The 19,703-nt window shown below is 48.1% G+C and overlaps 9 protein-coding genes across 9 annotated transcripts; 6 read left to right on the plus strand and 3 right to left on the minus strand.

Moving 5' to 3' along the window:
- Positions 1 to 909: 909 nt before the first annotated feature.
- On the plus strand, positions 910 to 4,005 carry AO090005000609 (uncharacterized protein; the record flags this gene model as incomplete). The annotated part of the gene is made up of 1 exon (XM_001817601.3): positions 910 to 4,005. The coding sequence occupies one exon, from the start codon at positions 910 to 912 to the stop codon at positions 4,003 to 4,005; it is 3,096 nt and encodes a 1,031-aa protein (XP_001817653.3).
- Positions 4,006 to 4,795: 790 nt separating this feature from the next.
- On the plus strand, positions 4,796 to 5,212 carry AO090005000608 (uncharacterized protein; the record flags this gene model as incomplete). Its single annotated transcript, XM_001817600.3, has 1 exon — positions 4,796 to 5,212. The coding sequence occupies one exon, from the start codon at positions 4,796 to 4,798 to the stop codon at positions 5,210 to 5,212; it is 417 nt and encodes a 138-aa protein (XP_001817652.3).
- A 697-nt stretch (positions 5,213 to 5,909) lies between these two features.
- Positions 5,910 to 6,429, plus strand: AO090005000607 (uncharacterized protein; the record flags this gene model as incomplete). Its single annotated transcript, XM_023234023.1, has 2 exons — positions 5,910 to 6,241; positions 6,327 to 6,429. The coding sequence occupies 2 exons, from the start codon at positions 5,910 to 5,912 to the stop codon at positions 6,427 to 6,429; spliced, it is 435 nt and encodes a 144-aa protein (XP_023089030.1).
- A 128-nt stretch (positions 6,430 to 6,557) lies between these two features.
- AO090005000606 (uncharacterized protein) lies at positions 6,558 to 7,222 on the plus strand (the record flags this gene model as incomplete). The annotated part of the gene is made up of 2 exons (XM_023234024.1): positions 6,558 to 6,919; positions 7,213 to 7,222. The coding sequence occupies 2 exons, from the start codon at positions 6,558 to 6,560 to the stop codon at positions 7,220 to 7,222; spliced, it is 372 nt and encodes a 123-aa protein (XP_023089029.1).
- A 2,124-nt stretch (positions 7,223 to 9,346) lies between these two features.
- noc4 (ribosome biosynthesis protein NOC4) lies at positions 9,347 to 11,109 on the minus strand (the record flags this gene model as incomplete). Its single annotated transcript, XM_001817597.3, has 3 exons — positions 9,347 to 10,379; positions 10,438 to 10,649; positions 10,702 to 11,109. The coding sequence occupies 3 exons, from the start codon at positions 11,107 to 11,109 to the stop codon at positions 9,347 to 9,349; spliced, it is 1,653 nt and encodes a 550-aa protein (XP_001817649.1).
- Positions 11,110 to 11,342: 233 nt separating this feature from the next.
- atp4 (F1F0 ATP synthase subunit 4) lies at positions 11,343 to 12,192 on the plus strand (the record flags this gene model as incomplete). The annotated part of the gene is made up of 3 exons (XM_001817596.3): positions 11,343 to 11,373; positions 11,439 to 11,887; positions 11,962 to 12,192. The coding sequence occupies 3 exons, from the start codon at positions 11,343 to 11,345 to the stop codon at positions 12,190 to 12,192; spliced, it is 711 nt and encodes a 236-aa protein (XP_001817648.3).
- Positions 12,193 to 14,170: 1,978 nt separating this feature from the next.
- On the plus strand, positions 14,171 to 14,962 carry AO090005000603 (tetratricopeptide repeat protein; the record flags this gene model as incomplete). Its single annotated transcript, XM_023234025.1, has 3 exons — positions 14,171 to 14,295; positions 14,413 to 14,719; positions 14,753 to 14,962. 3 exons carry the CDS (start codon positions 14,171 to 14,173, stop codon positions 14,960 to 14,962), a joined length of 642 nt encoding a protein of 213 aa, XP_023089028.1.
- Positions 14,963 to 17,213: 2,251 nt separating this feature from the next.
- AO090005000602 (uncharacterized protein) lies at positions 17,214 to 18,197 on the minus strand (the record flags this gene model as incomplete). The annotated part of the gene is made up of 1 exon (XM_001817594.3): positions 17,214 to 18,197. The coding sequence occupies one exon, from the start codon at positions 18,195 to 18,197 to the stop codon at positions 17,214 to 17,216; it is 984 nt and encodes a 327-aa protein (XP_001817646.3).
- A 154-nt stretch (positions 18,198 to 18,351) lies between these two features.
- Positions 18,352 to 19,170, minus strand: AO090005000601 (uncharacterized protein; the record flags this gene model as incomplete). The annotated part of the gene is made up of 1 exon (XM_023234026.1): positions 18,352 to 19,170. The coding sequence occupies one exon, from the start codon at positions 19,168 to 19,170 to the stop codon at positions 18,352 to 18,354; it is 819 nt and encodes a 272-aa protein (XP_023089027.1).
- Positions 19,171 to 19,703: the final 533 nt, after the last annotated feature.

Here is a 19,703-nt window from a genome sequence, read left to right on the forward strand (position 1 = left end):
CACAAGGATGGCATTTAAACAGCGCATATCATTCGCGTCCACCTGGGCGTTCGAAGACATAGGAGTAAAAAGGACCCTCCCTAGTCTTTTAATACAGATTTTGCTAACCAGAGATGGCAATAGGTGCAAGATATAGGTATTGAAGTGAAGTTCGTCCTTAACGTCTCCAATGACAGTTCCGCCAATACTGATGGCTGCTCTAGGAAAGCACTACCTCACCTGGATTGCCATTGTGAATACCTCCGCCATGACGACGTAAGTCCTCCTTCGAAAAACAACCTCTTCCACTATATTGCTAATTCACTTGTGCTAGCTCCTTGTGGTGAAAGGGCATCTGAACGGTTCTGTAACGAAGATCGCGGGTCTGTATTCAACCTTTATTGAAGAACAGAAGAATAAGGATCTTCTTGACGTATGCCTCCTACCTTGCCTTGCTCAAAGATGGCTAGTTACTAATATACTACAACAAATCCAAGATGCCACGGACTCGTCAATTGGATATTCCTATCATGCTTCAGGACGAAGGAGCTTCCGTTCCAGTCGCTACTACCGAAGATAGCCTAGGGGGTCTCCTAGCCCTCGATGTTGATTCGGATGAGGAGTTGATACATCATTCGCATCTAATGACTCGTGTCACCAAATTTTGGCTATCGTCGCATGGGGGCATTGGGTGCTTTGCGACTGGTTTCCATGAAGTTCTCACTGAGGTTGCAGCCGTGACGGGGACGGATATCACATTGATTGATGAGGCTAAAGGCATCCAGATATCTGGGAATAGCGCTGGTGATGTTGACGACGCTTTGGCGAAACTTACTCGGATTGAGAAACCCTTGGTACGTGACTCGCCTCGTCAAGTTTACTTAGCTACTAATTAAATACATTTCTCAGTCTTGCCTTGTCAACCCTAAGATGGGCAACATGGGTATAGCCACAGAAGACAAGACGGCCCAATATAGCATTCAGAACTTTGGCAGCCTAAACCAAGTGGCTCTTCGACGTGTTCTAACCGAACCCGGAACGAGCTCTCTCGGTATCAGTCAGATGTTTGTCACTATCTCTCTTCCATTCGATGAGGAAACTCAGAGTTACATGCTACCTAAGAATGTTACCAAGCCACAGTCAATTGGAAAAGGACCGGATAAGTCTATAATATGGCAAAACTATACTTTCCCCGGGGTTGGCAAAGGGGATGAGTTTGTTCTAATGGAATCTGCTGGAGATACAAATATCCCGGCTGCAACTTCAGTGATCTCACTCACCCATCCTTTTCTGACTGCGGAAAAGGCTAAACAAGTCAATGAATGGGTCGCTGAGGGTAAGGAAATGGAGGCAACCAGCAAACAGCCTGAGCACCCACCTACCCCGCCACCACCCGAGTCTTCAAGCAATACAACATTGGTCCCAGGTGCTAAGAGAGCTCCCGCTATTAAAACAAGACGGCCCATTCCATCAAACCAATCAGTTCCATTGGTGGTGCCAGTGGCGATATCTGAACGTGTCAAGACCCCTGATCTTCTACCCAAGAAAGAAGATGTTACCACACCTCGCAGAAAATGGAAAATGACGTATAGCGCCGAATCGGGGAATACAGACCTGCGTGTCGGCTGTCCTAGACCCGCTAGCCCTTGTGAGCTGCGAGATGCCGCTGATTCCTTCCTTAATGCTTCGACACCTGCACCGAAACCACGCCTCCCCCTAGTCTTTGACGAAACGAAACATGAGCTCAATAAGCATCCACGTCTTCTGGACATCAAAAATAATGACCAAAACGCTCTCAAAGCTCAAAGAAAAGGCGATTATGTACCCTCTCGGACGAATAGAAAGCTCGACACGAACAATTTGCTTGTCGATGTGACCGCACCAGCTGCTATAAGAATGAATTCTCTTCCAATGATGCGTGCGGATCAGCCAGCTTTGATACCACTGAATGCGGACTTAGGCTCGGAGCAATCGGTTCTGAACAGCAATGCTCCCTCACGAGTAAACAACATCGCCGACGATTTGAATGGCTTAGTGATCGAAGCTGATCGTGGATCTTCAAATGAGCTTGGTTGCCCTATATTACATGAAGGACCAAAACCGTGCAGAAATGACAATATTTCAGAGCAGGTAAAAAGGCTCGTCATGCTGGAAGAGGTTTTCCTAGAGCAGACGAGAGAATTACCCACAATTAGTGAAATCCCCGCACGCGTTGCCAACTCTCCCATTCCCCTAGGTCGAATAAACGCGATCCTGACTAAAAGGCGACTTGAAGAGCTCGAGAGACGACATAAAGCGGAAGGAAAACAACCAAGCGATGAGATGGCTACCAGGGAGTTTCATCATACAATGAATCACAAGGCGCCCAAGCCAAGTCACAATGCCTCGAGCAAATCTTCGAGAAAAGCGAAGAGGCAAGCCACTCTGGAGGATGCCTGGGGAATACCAAAAAAGCCGACAAAGAAAGACAACCCAGCCCCTCCTGGAAACATGGAGGCCAAAGGCACGTCTTCCCGACATACGGCGCAAGAAAATGTGCGACATGCCCAAAAACGGCAAGCAGAGCTGAGTATGGATGAGAGTATCAAACAGCTCTTTGAGATCCTAAAACCCACATTGGAAGCTGCCGAATATTTCCCAGGATCCTTGAACTTGGAGGTTCAGATAGGTCTCGCATTGATTCCAGTTCTGCCGAAGACCTACGAGGAGGGTCTGGCTTCCTTGAGAGAGTGGACAGAGATAATGCAGCCACAGACTGGCGTATCTGCACCAACTACCAAGTTCATTGATAGGCTCACAACATCGGGATCTGACGTTGACTATATTGTGAACCTGAAAACATCACAAGATGGGAAGCGCCGTTTCTTCGAACATGAAGACAACGAGTATAGTGTTATCTATGAGTTCCATTGTCTTTATAAAACAAATCAACCTATCATCGTCGAAGTCGATGAACGCGGGAAGTATTCCATCAAGAAGCCAACCGAACCGCTAGGCGCAGTCAATATTCACTTTCCTGGTAGTGCCTGGGATGCTCGCATGATTGTTCGTGGCAATATCGCATATCCTACCCATGAATACCGGGAATTTGAAGACGCGGCTCGATATATGGTGGACCATCTCTGGGTTCCGCCCGATAAACACACCGTCCGTCTTTTTACTAAACTCTCCAAAAACGAACATCTGACTGTCCAAAAAATTTTTATGAAGCGCTGGACCCGCTATCGGTATATTCATTCGAACGATTTCTCCTTAAAAGGCACCAACACCCCCGACACTTCGTCGTCTACCGGAGGAAAAGCAGATTCTGCCACTGGTTCCGTGGGATCCAAAAGTGCTGCAAATGACACGGTTAGTGAAGACAACAGTGAAAACCCCGAAGAACAAGATCTTCTATTGCAAGTCACAGAAGTGCAGGATCTATTAATAGGGTCTAACCTCGCGGACACTCAAGCAATAAGAGCTCGTTGCGCTCCACTGTCTGAGATGATACGCAATGGAAGGCAGTGGTATGAGGTTTCGCTTGTTAGCTCTGCCATTGATGCTATATTGAAGACAAATGCGAATATCGAAGTTGGAGAGCGCACGGATGATTGGCGGAGCCTTGACCTATTTGGAAACGACGCTATTTTACTGCACGACAGTAGACCTGGCTGTGCAGATACAGCATTGCCATCCAGGCCGGTCGCTACCGCCGTAGGGGCCGCAGGTATTGGTAATCTCCTCCGCCTAACAAAAGTGGTAGTTCAGAACATGGATGGCGTTGGTTTTTGGAACTGCGGACCTTGTGTTGATGCTGCCCTGATGCCAGTAGCCGGTTCTCTGAACACCCCAAGTATCCCCAACAGAACTAACACATCTCCCATGGGCGCGATGATAAAGACGGAAAAGAAGAGCTTGAACTTTGACGAACTGGAAAGTATCAAGGAAGTGGGAAGTAGCATTGGTGACGTCCCGGTGACTAGCAAACCAAATGTTGCTTCCTCTGACCAGAAGAAGGAGCAGATCGAGATAGAATACTGGTGACGGGGCCATATTTTACTCTTTGTTCGTGCCACCTATGCTCAAATCATTCTTTCTCATGGAGCGTAGGGGCCGACATCACGGAGTCCTCGTCCCTTCAATCATCGGCGGGTATCATGATACACGTATGTTGGAGGCATGATAGCCCGGAGTGTATCCTCGGATTGTGTTTCTTAATCTCGTAGTCCTGGTGACTATTTGACTTCTGCTAGGTCAATTTCGAATCAAGTCTTTCCATATCCCAGACCTAGTAAGCTTCCATGTTGTAACTACCAACATAAGTCACGGAGACAATAGTAGGGAGTACCTTTGTCCAGGCTGGAGACCCTAAAATTGTTTTAGAGTCAAGTGTTCAATTCATTTTCCTTCCAGAAAACTGGCATATCCTTGATGGCCTGCGATATGATGGAGAGAGGCATATATGAGCGAGCAGGAGAGGTTGGTTATGGATAAAAGGTGGTGGTGGCGGTAGTGTTTGGCGTTGCTCCAGGTCGTACGTACAAAGGCATGCGGAAGGAGAAAACCTGTCTGAAGGGGACCAACTACCAACTACTACCTAACCCCTGCAGGCCCCAAATCTGACAGTCATTGCCAATAGCACCCAACGGCACTCAATCGCCGCTTTTCTTTCCCCTGTTGCCTTCTGTCATGATTATAGAAGTCAATACATGGCATACAATTGACCCAAGCCTAGAATATCTCACTGCGGCTGCCTCTATCTAATGCTCCTACATAACGACGCCGCAAAATCGGTATAAATACGCGAATACTGAAGAACACATTGAAGCCGACCATGACTCCAACTTGGAACTCTATTCTAGTTACTCTGATCGCTTTATTTGCTGGCTTGCTTGCATTTTATCTCAACCGGTCCGATGGTTTGCTAGCCCCAAATAGTGAAGGCTCCGAACTTACTGTGGGTGGAAGACAATTGACCTCTCCACCGACCGTGACCGACCCTGCCCGAGATATAAAGTATCTTGGCAGCTATTCTTTAGGAGTTGAGCATTATCAAAACATTTTTAATGCGGAGGCACCATGGGGCAAGCGCCGCTTCGCACCGCCCATTCCGGTCCAGTACGCGAGGGGATCGGTTGTTGATGCGACACTCCCTGGAGCTTGGTGCCCACAAGGGATTGGAGATGTGCTCCCTTTCACAAGTCGGGTTGTAAGCATCAGTGAGGATTGCTTGAGCTTGAGGGTTGCTTGACCGACCGTTACCAGAAATGATGCGAGGTTACCGGTACTGGTGTGGATACATGGAGGTAAAGTGGTGTTCACCATTGCAAATAGAGCACTTCTAAGAATACACTAAGTTCCTGATGCATACTGATGTGTTTTAGGTGGTCATGCTCTAGGTTCTGCCTCTGAGGTCTTATACAATCCAGACGGGTTGGTAAGGCAATCTGTTGCGGATGGCCAGCCACTGATTTACGTCGCCATCAATTATCGCCTTGGCTGTAATGAATTCTATCTATTAATTGAAGATATATCTAACTGTATACCTAGTTTTTGGCTTTGCAACAAGCAAGGCAATGGCTGAAAACAAGCAGACGAATGCTGGTCTTCGTGACCAGCGGGCAGCTTTGGAGTGTATGTAACTATCTTCCAGTTCTCGCCATATAAATATAAGGTATCTCACACCGTGAATTTTAGGGGTCCATGATAATATTGAAGTCTTTTGTGGAGATCCACAACGAGGTAATGTGATCTACTAAGTGACGGCTTCCAGTTGTAGCTGACTTCAAGCTCTACAAGTGACTGTCGTGGGACAAAGCGTGGGCGCCAGCGATATTGGTCTGCATTTGACATCATTCGAAGGAACAAAAGGAGTTCCGTTTCAACAAGTAATGTAATACACTCGTGAGAAAAAAAAAAGGGTTGTGCTGATTTGGAGTTGTAGCATGATGTCGGGTGGGCCAGGGTTGAACTTTAACACCAAGTCAGACTTGGTCGCAAACAACACAGCAGCCATCGCGAGAAGAGTTGGGTGTGCTGAAGAGGGCGAGGATCAAACTCTAGAGACCCTGGAATGCTTACGGGATGTGCCCTTTGATGTTTTGACGAACCTCTCTGTAACGGCATCTCGAACAGCCCGCCCACCGTTTGGCGAGGGCTTTTTCTTCCCGACCTTCGATGGTGACTTCATACGTGACCGGCCTTCTCAGCTCATGCGCTCTGGGAAATTCGTGAAAGGGATACGGCTGATCGCATCCTGGGTGACAAATGATGGCGCCTGGTATGCACCGCCGTCGACTTCCACAGATCAGGAAGTATTAGACAGCTTTGGCCTGTGGCTGTTCAACCTGTCTAATTCTACATAGGAGAAACTTTTGCAATTATACCCACTTGAAGACTTCCAGCATCTTGTACAGGAAGAATATGACGGCCCTATCTCTGCACAGTACTACCGCGCAGCACAGATGAACAGAGACATTTGGTTCACCTGCCCCGTGCTTGACTTTGCATGGCAATACCTCAAAAATGGGGGTGTGAAACCATCGCAGGTTCGGTTATACGAGCATAACTCCACAAGATTCACACCCGCATTCGAGATGATGGGCGTTGCAAGGTGGCGTGTTGCGCACCTTAGTGATATTCCCTATGTGTTGAACGTCCAGCATCTGGAAGGTGGTGCAGACAACTCAGCTACCGAGCTCGCGCTGGCCAGGACCATGAGTACATCCATTGCCAAATTCGTAAACAGCGGCAATCCTGAAGGTTATATTAATGGCGTTGAGACATGGCCTGCTGCCTTCTTTGATGTTACAAAGGAGAATTTGCAGAATGATTTCCCGGCAAAGCTTTCGTTGCAAATCTTTGGTGGCCCCTATGGCACCGCGCCAGTGACTATTGCTGAAGGCCGTCAGCATGATGCTAAAAATGCTATTGAGGACGCGGTGTACTGGGAGAATCTGTTCGATCGATGCAGATTTATCAATAGCGGCAAGATGAGAGAAGAAGCGGGAGTTTGAGAAGTGAGCTGTTACAACTGAGGGCTCGATAGACTATCTTGGGTCGATGCTCAAAGGGCTGGCCGTTCGCCGGCCAGCGTTGTCAGAACAAAAGCTTACAGGTTTAGCTTACGGCATTGAATTGCGTACTCAGCCTAAGTTGGTACTATATGGTTCTTTCCAACACAAAAGGAGTGGCTTGTGTTTCAAAGCATACATACGTACATCATGGACACAATGCCTCTAGCGGATATAGGGCGTTATAAAGAAGACATGATTGTAAGTGCAGGAAGAAAGAAGGACCCAGGAAAAGGAACACACGGGAAAGTTTTTTCTTTGGTACCCTCTTTTACCTTTCTATTTCTATTTTAATATTAATTTCTTTTTATTTACTTTGATTCATTTTATTTATTTCATTTTATTTAATTTTTTTGTTTTTTGAAAAAATTCTTAGTTGGAATGAATAAAGTGAGACAAACGTCCAGGGGCAGGCCTATCAGAGGACAAATGAAATTAAGATTAAGAGTAATACCTCTTCAGTCGATTGGCCGCTACCAAAGAACTGAAAGAAATCTCAAATGGGAAGAATCATGGAAGATCAGCTTCTTCTTCCTTTTCCAAAAATAATCCAGTTGACTGGTGGGATGGTAACGGTGGCAGTCCGTCTCGGCCTTATCGCTAGGGCTGAGCGTGGCATACCGAAAACGGAAATGCAGCCAACATCAACCATGCCGACTGTGGAAAGCCACCACCCTCGCCGACCCGCTTAGATAGACTGAATTCCCCTGCAAAATTCCAGTCCGGAATGATTCGGTTGCATCTGGTCCTGGACGGAGTTACATTTGCTTTTATCTCGCTATCGGCCCAATCACTCCAGCGTTCCTTCCTTGGTGGTCCATACTCATGTTCACTGAGGTTATGGAAACCGAAAACTGTGGTCCTTCAAATACCAGCTGTATCTACATCTCCCAACTCAGCCACCATTCACTGAATAATAATAATGTCTTTATCTCTACTCATGACATAGTTCGCCAAGTCGCTCTCTAATCCCACACTCGTTTGACTGTCATCTTGTCCTTCGTTTTTGTTCTCAGCCAACATCGCCAGCCACTTAATTCCGCTTTACATGAAACATCTATCTATCTAATAGTCTTAATACTTTTGCCCAGTCAGCTACCACGGGGATGTTGCAAACACAACTGCCAGCGGCAATACACGCTGGACCCCCATCGCAGACCGTCGAAACGGAACTGCCTCCAGCTAGACCAACAGCATCAGACCCCTCACATCGATTTTATAGATCGATAGAAAGCGTCAGCCGAGCCGACTCACCCAATCCCGAAGAACCAGCATCGGCAAACGGAGACGAATCCCAAGCCTCCATAGAAGACACCAGAAGAGGAGCCCTACACACCCTCTCTGCAAAAGTGTCATCACAACGCTCGAACTCACCCGCCTCCGCAAGTCAAGGACAGGCATCTTCTACTGGCTCGCCTTCTGGGAGCGACTCTATTCACGGGGCTTCGCACGCTCCCTCGGCTCACGAGTCACTGCTGCCCTCACAAAAGTTGACATCTTATTTCGCACTGTCGCAAACGAACTCCACCAGCTCACCCAGCGAATGGAATACGCCATCGCACACGCCCCAACCGAGAAAGACATTCTGCTTATGCTGGAGCAAATGGAAGATGAAGTTGGCCTGCGACGCAGACGGCGACGCAAGAAGGCGCAGGCCATTTTGAACAAAATGCGTGTGCATATCGAGGGCATCCCCGTCAAGGTGAGCGATGAGCTCTTCGATGACATGAAGCGGGGTGTCTTTGCTTTAGACGTCTTCTGCGACTATCATCCTGGGGATCCGGTGGCAGAGGAGCACGAGTCCATGTGGCCTGAATATTTTGTTGAGCAGTCGGGGGTGGGTATGGTTGCTGTTTCACCTTATCTTTATCGCCAGTGGCAGCAGGGAGAGGCGTCGGCGGCGGCGGGGTCCTATATGCCTTTGACGAGTTATACAGGGAATAATGCTGAGGTCGAGTATCTGGAGGAAGAGTATGAGGTGGCTGACAATTGGAGGCCTGACGATAGTCGGTCGGCGAGGCGTTGGTAAGATCTGATTTGGGTGGCTTTTTTGCTGTTCTTCTGGAGTTGGGGGTTATGATGTTTAGATGCTGGGACTTCTTTGTGATGTTTCGTTTAGATAGATCCATTATTCTAGTTAGCTCCTTTTAGGGTAAGGTGGTCTATTAGATAGACTGAATGGTAACATAAGATTTCATCATTTTCAACAGTTCTAATTTGTAAACTTATATTCGTTGTATGTTAATCAAACCAGTCCAATTATATACGCTAAAGAAGAAAATGAAAGTCTACCTGTGCATTGCGCGTAACCCTTATGCAAAATCCCATAGCCCTCTGACAAGACTCCCCGGTGCGGTATCCACGCCCCCGTCCTCTTCCAACATTCGATCGGTAAATATCCGCTTGGGGATGTGATACTCAATAACAGGGATCCGCTTCATGGGCTTCTCCTCTGTCCCCAGTTCCGCTTGCACCATACCCTGGTAGGTATAGTCCAGGAAATCTTCAAGGTTATAGAACTGTTTCGTGAATTGCTCGGATATGATGCGTGCAATCGCGGCAACGTTGGGATGGTAGTGTTGTTGGAGGGAGTGGATCTCCCATAAACTACTCTCTATGGCCTTTGTGCGAACCGGATCCGGCTCCTCTGAATCGTACGGATCGTCCATGCCCTCAGCTTCCAGTTCGGCTTTGGCTTCGTCCTTGATAACGCGGTGAAGCATGAAGGTGCAGGTGGGGTGGGATTTGAGGAGGTTGTAGATGAAGGGGACGATCACAACGATGGCGGTTGGAGGGGCGTTAAGCGCAAGACGAGAGAGACGCTTGATGAAGCTGGCGATCAGAGTAGCCGGTAAATGGGTGGAGGCGAGGAAAGTGTTCATCAAGCGGAAGAAGCGGGAACGGTGTTTGGAGTGGAGCAGGTCGGCATCGAGTAGCGAGTAGAGCTTTTGGTAGAACTGTGGGTAATCCAGGTTCTTCTCCTGGATGAGGTAGAAGAGACCGGAGAGGGCGAGTAGGGAGGTTGCGCCGCCGACGTTGTAGGAGTCTGTTAGGAAGTCCATGAGCAGTTCGGGACGGTTGAACCAGGGCTCGATATTGTGGACCATGATGCGGAGGAGGGTTTTCCGTTGGGATTCGGAGATGTTGTTTCGGAGGACAGCGAGCCAGGCATCTTGGGCGCGCTTCTTGTGAGCATTGACGGAGACGAGCTTCTTGTTCTTTTTGCTGGATTTGACGTAGAAGTTCTCGAATTCGTGCTCCGGGCTCGGGATCGTGTCGCAGGCTGATAGTATGGAGATGAGGATATCGAGGGTTTTTGTGCTTTGTTCCGTTTCTGCGATATTGCTGTGGGCTTGTTAGCACTGTTTGGGACTTGTAAAGGGGGTGTGGTGGTGTGGCGTACGCAATCTGCGTGAATGTATAAAACCGCACGTCTTCGTATTCCTTTGCGAACTTCATGAGGAACTCGGTCCGCAATGCCTCGCTGTCGTCGGTTGCGACAACGGCTTCAATAACGCTCTTGAACAGACCAGATAGCCAAACCTGGGTGTCATCGCTAGGGATATGGGTAGCACGCTCGCTGATCATGCGCATACAGAGAGTGAGGGCTGTGAGCTGCTTGGGGTTAGCATGAGTTGGGGTTGGGAGCCATCTGGGAGCGACGGACCTTAGCAGACGTATCGCCCTCACGCAGTATGGCAGAGAGCGCCCTCTGATATTCGCGACAGCGTTCCTTCAACCATGCTGCAATAATCTTCTCATTCTCTGCGGCTCTGTTTGTCTCCGCCATATCTCCACCGGCAATCAATCTGCTGAACACTCGACAGAGGGATACTGCGACGGCCAAATTTGGATTGGTAGCATTGTCGTCCACATTGAGCATCGAAATCAGCTTGGCGATGTTGTTGTAGTACTTTCGCGACTCGGAAATCTGTTCTTCCAATTGGGAGATTTCGACCATGACATCTGCGCCATCGTTCTCTGCCACTGCACGGCGTTTCGACGACGGGACACCGCTCTCTTTGACGCTCTTTCTTTTCTTGGAGCTTGTAGCTCCGACCGTAGGGGCGGGCATTGTGTCCGAAAATTTTTATAACGTAGTCCAAAGGGAAATCGTACGCCTTTTGGTGCATTTACTCTTCTTCAAACCATGAATTTTTGGAAATTCCTCGGTTAACGGTTTTTCCGATCAGCCGCGCTATACTGAAGTAGGCTAGTGTCTTCCCGCACCGCCCAAACCATCCCGACTTCAAGTCTCCTCAGTTCCGTTCATCCATCACATCTTGTCAAGGTCTTCCCATCGTTACAATGGCTTCGCGTCTTGCTAAGAGCGCCATTGGTATGCCTTACACAACTCTATACGGCCCCGTCGAGCACTCGATTTTTGTCGCTAACCCCAGTTAGGTGCTGCCCGGCTCCGGCCGACCGTCTCGCGCAACGTCGCTCCCATCGCCAACCTGACCGTGTCTCGTTCGGCCTCCAACGTCCCTACCGAGGACCCCAAGAAGAAGGCTCAGTCGATTCTCGATGCCCTCCCCGGCAACTCCCTGGTCTCCAAGACCGCTACCCTCTCCGCCGCTGCCGGTCTCTCCATTGCCGCTATCAGCAATGAGCTCTATGTCATGAACGAGGAAACCGTTGCTGCTTTCTGTCTTCTCAGCGTTTTCACCGCCGCTGCTAAGTACGGTGGTCCCATGTACCGTGAGTGGGCTGAGGGCCAGGTCCAGAAGCACAAGGATATCCTGAACGCTGCCCGTGCCGACCACACCAACGCTGTCAAGTCGCGTATGGACAACGTCCAGGAGCTTGCTGGTGTTGTTGAGGTCACCAAGCAGCTCTTCGCTGTTTCCAAGGTAAATCAGCCTTGCGTTATTTTGCAATACGTTAGGATTCCATGAAACAAGGGATTGCTAACGATTGACCAAAGGAAACCGCCCAGCTTGAGGCTCAGGCCTATGAGCTCGAGCAGCGCACTGCCCTTGCCCACGAGGCCAAGCAGGCTCTCGACTCGTGGGTTCGCTACGAAGGTCAGGTTAAGCAGCGCCAGCAGCGTGAGCTTGCCGAATCTGTCATCGGCAAGATCCAGAAGGAGCTTGAGAACCCCAAGGTCCTCCAGCAGATCCTCCAGCAGAGCGTTGCTGATGTTGAGCGTAAGTAACAGATTTAACCTGCTTTTGCCGGTTCGCTTCAGTACTAATTTAGATTGATAGGCATCATGTCCTCCTCCAAGGCTCAGTAAATGGACGTTGCATGAATAGCCTCGCTATTAGCAATATGTATAAATTAAAGATCTGTTTCCTGTGCTACATTAGACATACCAATACGAGTTCCTAAGCAAGATAGCTAATGCCCTAATGTAAAGCGGGTTTCTTCCGATATGTTTGAAAATCTTCCGAACGCTGATTTAACAAGGGATGGGAGACCAAGGCGCCCTTGTCTTTTGAAAGCTCAAATGTTTAGTGTTGGCCATGCACCGGATGCCCTTTTCAGACTTAACACTGGTTATCTTACATGTCTACTGTTCGGGGTTTCTATTATTATTTTTGTGCAGTTTGATTTCCGTCTCTTCCGTTTTCATTGTGCGTATACCACAATCAATGATATAAGTGGAAGTGAAAGAGACCGTCCCGAAATATAACAAAGCAAGAAGTAACTGGTATATTTTCTGGATTTGGACTAACCTTATATTTGGTGAGTCTACGGAGGCTTGATTGTTTTATGGATGGCCTTGTGCTGGATGAAACAGGAAGGTGTGGACCACCACTTAGCCTGCATAAAAGGCCTTCGTTGCATGCCTGCTGACAAACCCACTCAATAATGCATGCATTTTTAAGACATTGAGACGTCATCGCATCAACTATCTCAGAGAAGATAGCCCATTTCGGTGGAATATCCTTCATTGAACCTGGTCCGTTTATATGCTTGACTTTTAGACCGAATCCTCGGCGATACAGAGAGATTGCGGTACAATTCATCGATTGTATACTACAGATACATACAATCAAGGGAGATCTACATGAGTAATCCGCGGGGTAAAAGGCTTCAACTGCGTAACCAAGCGCAATGGATGCGAAAAGCATGACCAGACTCATGATATGACGGCAACTGGGGGCCAAGACGGCCAAAGCAGATATGAAAGAAAACTAACTTAAAAATATCATCAATTGTCCTTGTACGAGGTTCACCTCTGACACTGCCCCCCAACCCCGGCGCTTCTGCCTGCCTACTATTCGACCATAAGGCTGAGGCTCTTTTTGGCCCATGTTTGGCATGATATTTCAACATCAACTGTTCCCCGGTTTTCTTCCTGCTTGACATCTTACTCTCCACAGTTACCAATTCCTCAAAAATTAAACGCTGCAAACAATTCGGGTAGAGTTCCCGAGGTCCGCTCCGCAGTTCTCCGAGCGATCAGCACGCGCAACGAAAATGCCTTTGCGAGAGATACTTCATAAGAAGGACAGAATCAACGATACCAGTGGCCAATATGCGGCTGGTGTCCCTTCCGCGTTTCTGAGCCCGGTGCCTCAAATCATTCGATCTGATACCACCTCACATGAAGTCGTTACCCCACCCACCTATGATGGCGATGATGTCTACCACCATCAGAACACACATCTTGAAGTGTCGCCACCTAGCTCTTCCTCGCGCCGTCGGTCGCTGAATCCATTTAGTCGCTCGAGAGCACCATCTGAGTCCCTAGGATCTCCGCCGTCTCAACCGCGCGAAACAAGGCTATCGCAATTGCTCCACCGTGATCGGCGGAATTCCACCGCTACCTCGACCAATATCCCGTCAAACCTTCCGCAGATAAACAATGAGAAAGGCGACGAGCAGGAGAGAGAGGCTCAGTGGGAGAAACGAGCAACGGTCTTAATACAGCGCAATCCAAACCTTGGATCTCCATTATCACCTACTTCGCCGGGCTTTGGAAGAAATAGTATAGAAACGCGGTCAAGGAGCTCTAGTCGAAGTGGTTTAAGTGACCCTCAAGGAGATGTAAGAGATACACGGCGGTTACGGTTGTTGGTTGCTACTTCGAAGACTAACGCCATGCATAGGTTAACATCCAAGAAGCGATTCGGCTCCATGAAGCTGGAGGTAGGGAAAAACCCATAATAGAGACACTCGCAGACATGTACATACTAACACAAGTTACCCTGGCAGAACTCGAGAAATCAACGGAAATGTTTCGTCAGTTGGCAGATCCTAACGGCGCAAATAACGCACTAAGCCAAGTACTATACGGCCTCGCACTAAGGTAGGAGCTACACAGCACTTTAGGTTCTTTTGAGACCCTCCCATCAACACCCTACCTTTCAGTGCTTCCTTGTACTCTTCTTAGTGCCAGAAACGTTCTAAACAGATTTATCTCCAGGCATGGTTGGGGATGCCCCAAATCGGAAGAACAGGCGGTGACCTATCTCTCGGCTGCGGCATCAAACTCGGCCTCGATTGAGTCCCAGGCTCTCCAAGCAGGCATGAAAAAGGGTGGTGCAGCCAAGGGAGAATTGGTCCTTGCTATATTTGAATTGGGTAACTGTTTCCGCAACGGCTGGGGAGTCAAGAAAGATCCTGCGGCAGCGCGACAGTACTTCGAAACGGCCGCAAACCTAGGTGACACTGACGCCATGAATGAGGTCGCGTGGTGTTACCTAGAGGGTTTTGGCGGGAAAAAAGATAAGGTGCGTTTGATTGCGTCGTGCGCATCCTTCTAGCGAGGGTACAAACTCGAGAACTTTTGCTATGCCTCTCTCGGTCATCATGGTCTCGTTTCTCGGGCATCAATACTTTGCGATTCGCATCACTCTTGCGCTTGGTCCTCTTGGGAACTCTTGTTTGTTCAGTTGACTAACCCAGTTGCGTCAATGTTTAGTTCGCAGCTGCTAAATATTATCGATTGGCCGAACAGAAAGGAAGCAAATTAGTTGGGAATTCTTGGTATGTTAGGCCAACCTTTACTTAATCTTTTTTTTTTTTTTTATTTTTGGATCTTGGGCGTTTCCCCTGCAAAGCCCATCAAGAATGTGGTGGAGTGCCGCCTGTATGGATTCGCGCTTCGCTATCACCTGCAGATATCATGTCAGGGATCAGCGGTAGCGCTTCAATCGATAGGCTCTCATTGCATCTTTACAACTGCGCCATGCAAACCGCTCGCACGCCTGCAACCAACCACAATGCCCACCCATACCGACCTATGAATTATTCGAATTTTAGGCTGACATGCTCGTTACTCGAATTACAGGATTTGGAAAGAGAAATACGATCCCAAGTGAACCGAATGCCCCCGGTACCTTACAGCCTCGTTCCACCGAGAAACCCCGTCTATGGGCCCGTCTCTTTGTTCATCAGATGACTTTTGACTACATCATTGGAGATAGAGTTATCACTCAGCTACCGAGATCAGCCAGCCAGACGTCCTCGCTCATAGGATGAGTGGGGAGATCATCGCCCTAATGATGGGGACAGCCCGTAAGAAAGCACACTTCACACCTACCTTTCACTTCATTGCTATTCACGATCCATACGGGGTACCACAAACGGAACGTGCCAGTATGATCTGACCTTTAACCAAGTGATTTGCAGCGATGTTGATGACCCAATGCCAGCCTCATTTTGATGGCAACCCAATCTATACCATCAGTACTTTTGCTTAGTGTTTATTTTCTGACTTTTTTTTATTTCACTTTATTTGGTTTGTCATTTTTCGATTCCCTGTTTAAATTAATTGATGTAACATTGACCGCCATACTTTTGTTGTATTTGTCAATCTACTGGTTGTTTTCCTTTTGCATAGATGCCTTGTATCCTTATCGTGACCATTAGTTGTATGACCTATTGCTGGTGGGCTTGTGACTGATGGAGACTACGCGCCCTTCTATCTAGTATTTTGAATAGATTCTAAGATCTTGGTCTGCAACAGTCAATTTTTATATATATTCGTGCTGTACATGATTTCTGGTGAGTAGAGGGTAGTAGTGTGTAGAAGTTGAGATTAGGAATGACTCATAGGGATCAGATTAAAGGTAGGTGGGGTTTATGTATGGCTGCATATAAAGATGTCATTGTGGAGTGCTTGTACATCTTCTGCAGTGGTAAGGAAGAGCAAGTACCCTTGCGCTGTACTGATACCTACAGATTCAAGATCTCGAAACTCAGGAGGATGTGAAACTCATATCACCATCAATTGATCCAAGAGATTAGAAGTATATGCAATGCAAATCATGATTCCATATTACATAAAATTGATTGACAAAAGAAATGTAATTCAAAGGAATGAACCGGGCCAACGCCCAACAGTAAAGCCATGTGCAGAAAAAAAGGCCCCTCTGAGAGGAGACCCGTATAGAAGTATTTGACAAATGAAATAAAAAGACAGAAACAAAGCATGCAAAAAGGGCCACCCATATGTCGTGGCCCAACTGTCCAGAAAGCATCATCAACATAAAACATTAACAGGCATTTTTCATCGTAGAACATATCAGTCATATCAGAATAATAATCGTAACAAGATAACCACCCTTAGCCCAGTTCAGCTCACTCGCAATGCAACCAAACGCAAAATATAACAAAAGTAAACAATATTTCCTAAACCATAATCAATGCAATGCTCATCAAAAAGGTCGTTCTGTGGGACCGTTTTGCTGTTTTCAGACTGGAAACAGCGTCCAGCGTTAAATAAGATCATGCCTCCCCGGAAACTCATAAACAAAATCATGAAAGAAGAAGACGCAAGAAGTTTGAGTATACATAGATGCAATATGTTTCTGACTTTCCGTGAGATTCATTCCCAAACCCAACCCAAGAAAACGGTAAATCATATATACGCCGAAAATTCCGAAGGAGCGCGAAAATATAAACACATCGCTAAATTGTGAGACGAGGTCAATGAAGAGCTAGTCGGTTAAATATATCCAGTCGAAGTAAATGGTAAGCTGTCTATGCATGCATATGGCTAATGTTTGGTTTAATCGTCGTATATCCGTAAAAATAAAAAAGCGCTAGAGTAAACTGGTTTGCAAACGAAAGAAGACGAGAGAGGCGAGAAGAAGCAGAGGAACCGACGTGGACGTTTTGCTTTGAAGGAAGGAAGGCTAGGCAAGGTGGCTTTCTCTGGATATGGCGAGGAGAGTTGAGATGGATGGTGTACGGTGACTTCAGTCTTGTCGGCTATGCTACTTAGGACTGGCTGAAACCGGACTGTTCTTCCTTGACGGGAGAAACACCGTATTCCTGGACCATCCGTCGGAAGTCCTGGATTACCTTTTCAGGAACCCGATCCCACATGAGTGATCTCGAGTAGACATCAGAGGTAGCTTTGTGCGGCATCTTCTGCGCAACATTGCCCCGCATCGCAGCCAACGCTTGTTGGAATTGTGAAGCCTGTTGCGGCTTGTATTCAGCGCCGTTGTCATCATAAGTGGTCAAGGAGTTGTACTGGTCAGCATTGAGCGAGAAGACCTGTTCCTGTTCCTGCGCCTTGGTAGGCATCGCCAACGAGTCGTGGAGCTCATCTAGGTTGGACGAGGGGGCAGTGCCCGCAGACATCTGAGCCATCTCCGCCCCACTGATGGTTGTTGGGAGCGGGCCAGCCGACGCAGAAACGGCGGGCTGGTTCGAAGGCTGTGCAAGTTCTGGTGGAGAAGAAGACAAGACGGCCTTGAGGACGTTGGCAGACTCCGCGCGGTATTCCTCCGATAGCTGCGGAATAGCGCGAGCAGAAAGAGAAGTACCGTTGGAGGCGATGAAGGCACCAAAAAGAAGACACATGTAGAAAGCGTTCCAGCTGAAGGGGTAGTCGCTGTTCGCAGATTTCTCTGTGCTTCTCTCGTTGGCAGGAGCGCTAGTAACTGGATCAGCATCGAGAGAGAGACTGTTGACCATGGTGAGTTCTTCCCAGGGAGTGTTGTCCATGGTAAGGTTCTCAAAGTCAGAGAAGTCAGTTGCCATATTGGAGGCAGAGGATCTGGCATGTCTTTCAAGCTTCTCCACTGTTTCCTTGAGGATGTTATTCTTCTTGCGAAGCTCGGCTGTCTCCAGGGTATGAACCCGGATCAGTTCCTCCTTTTCCATTGCCATGTTGTTGAGATGGTGGTAGAGCTCCTGCTGCGCACCGAACAATTCATTCTTCTCGCGCATAAGCTCAGCCTCCCGTAGCCTCATGTTCTGCAAGTCCTCCTCGAGGTCGTTGATGATCTGGGTAAACTGCTTCTTCTCTTCCTCCAGCTTTTCAGTATGCAGCTTCTTCCGTTGGCGCGAATCCAAACTAAGTATAATTGTTAGTGAACTTAAGTAAGACAGCCAGCGAGGGTTCTACTTACGCAGCTTGACGGTTCCTCAGTAACCGCTTCTGTTGCTTCAGTTCCTTGATCTCCTCCTCATTGGTCGACTGGGCGATTAGCTGGTCGATGTTGCTTAACGTCCGCTCTGCTGGGATCTCGAAACGAGCGTTCTTTTTCCGAATTCCATCCCGTCGGATACTCAAGGGAGAGCTATTCCGATAAGTAGGGCTCTTGGTGGTGCGAGAAACAGCATCCGGCATGTCGGTGGATGCAGGCATCCATCCTTGACTGGACTGCGGGGACATGGCCACAGCACCGGGAGGCGCAAAGGCCATCCCAGGGCGGTAAGACATGGACGGGATGTTGATGGTGCTCACCGGACCAACAGCACCCCCGGAGAACGGCGCCGACGAGCCGTTGTCTAGGTCCGATGGGAAATGATGGTCGTACATGGCGGTGGGTGTACATGAGCCAGTCTCCTTGGCCAGCGCCCAAGATGCCTGCTGGCCATACGCGGTGGCTGGGTGATGAGCACCGTCCAGTCTCATGAAAGGATTCGGAGCGGACTCGAAAAGATGATGGCCGACATGGGAGTTATGCCTGGATTGGTTGCTGTGAACGGACTGGGAGAAGTCGGACCAGACTGAATCACGATGTGAGAAAGCGTCCGGTGCATGATCATATGAAGAACGCCGGTGGTCGGCAATGGAAGATGAAAGTTCGGGCGACGTCGAGTCGAGAATCTTATCATCCAATACACTCATCTCGTCTTCCTCGGGAAATGAAGGCTTTGCGTCCAAATTTGAAGGAGATTGTTGGTAGAAGTCAAATGACGGTTGAGAATACCTTGCCATGACTGTGAATATGTGTGTATATGATAGAAATGAAGAATGAAAAAGGTTGTTTGGAGACAAGCGCCGTGATAGTAGTCAAGAGGCGGTGTGTAATCCGATTGTACGGAAAAAACGTGCGGGGTTTTTTATTTGGGTGGTTGGATTGATGATGAAATGAGGACAAGTAGAGATGAGGGAGGGAGTCCAGATGATTGGATGTAACGGTAATAGACGATGAAGAAGTTTATAAAAAAAGAATAAGAGTAGAATGTAGGTAGAAAGTAAGGTCGGTAGTGGAGGAGAAGAATATGTAGAAGAGGAAGTAAGGTGGTAGTAGTCAAGTGGAGGAGAGGAAGAAGGTCGATTCTTGTAAAGGGGAAAGAAGAGGTCTCTTGTGATCAGGAGAAGCCTCTTTACTAAAAAAGAGTTTGAAGCTCAGATCCGTTGGATTCTGGAGGAGGGAAGGACCAGATGAAGAGGGAGGGGGAAGTCCATATATCTTTCGGGATGATTCAGGGAAATCGTGAGAGTGCCTCAGGTACCAGTGTATGATC

Source organism: Aspergillus oryzae, chromosome 1 (assembly GCF_000184455.2).
Source record: "Aspergillus oryzae RIB40 DNA, chromosome 1".
NCBI lineage: Eukaryota > Fungi > Ascomycota > Eurotiomycetes > Eurotiales > Aspergillaceae > Aspergillus > Aspergillus oryzae.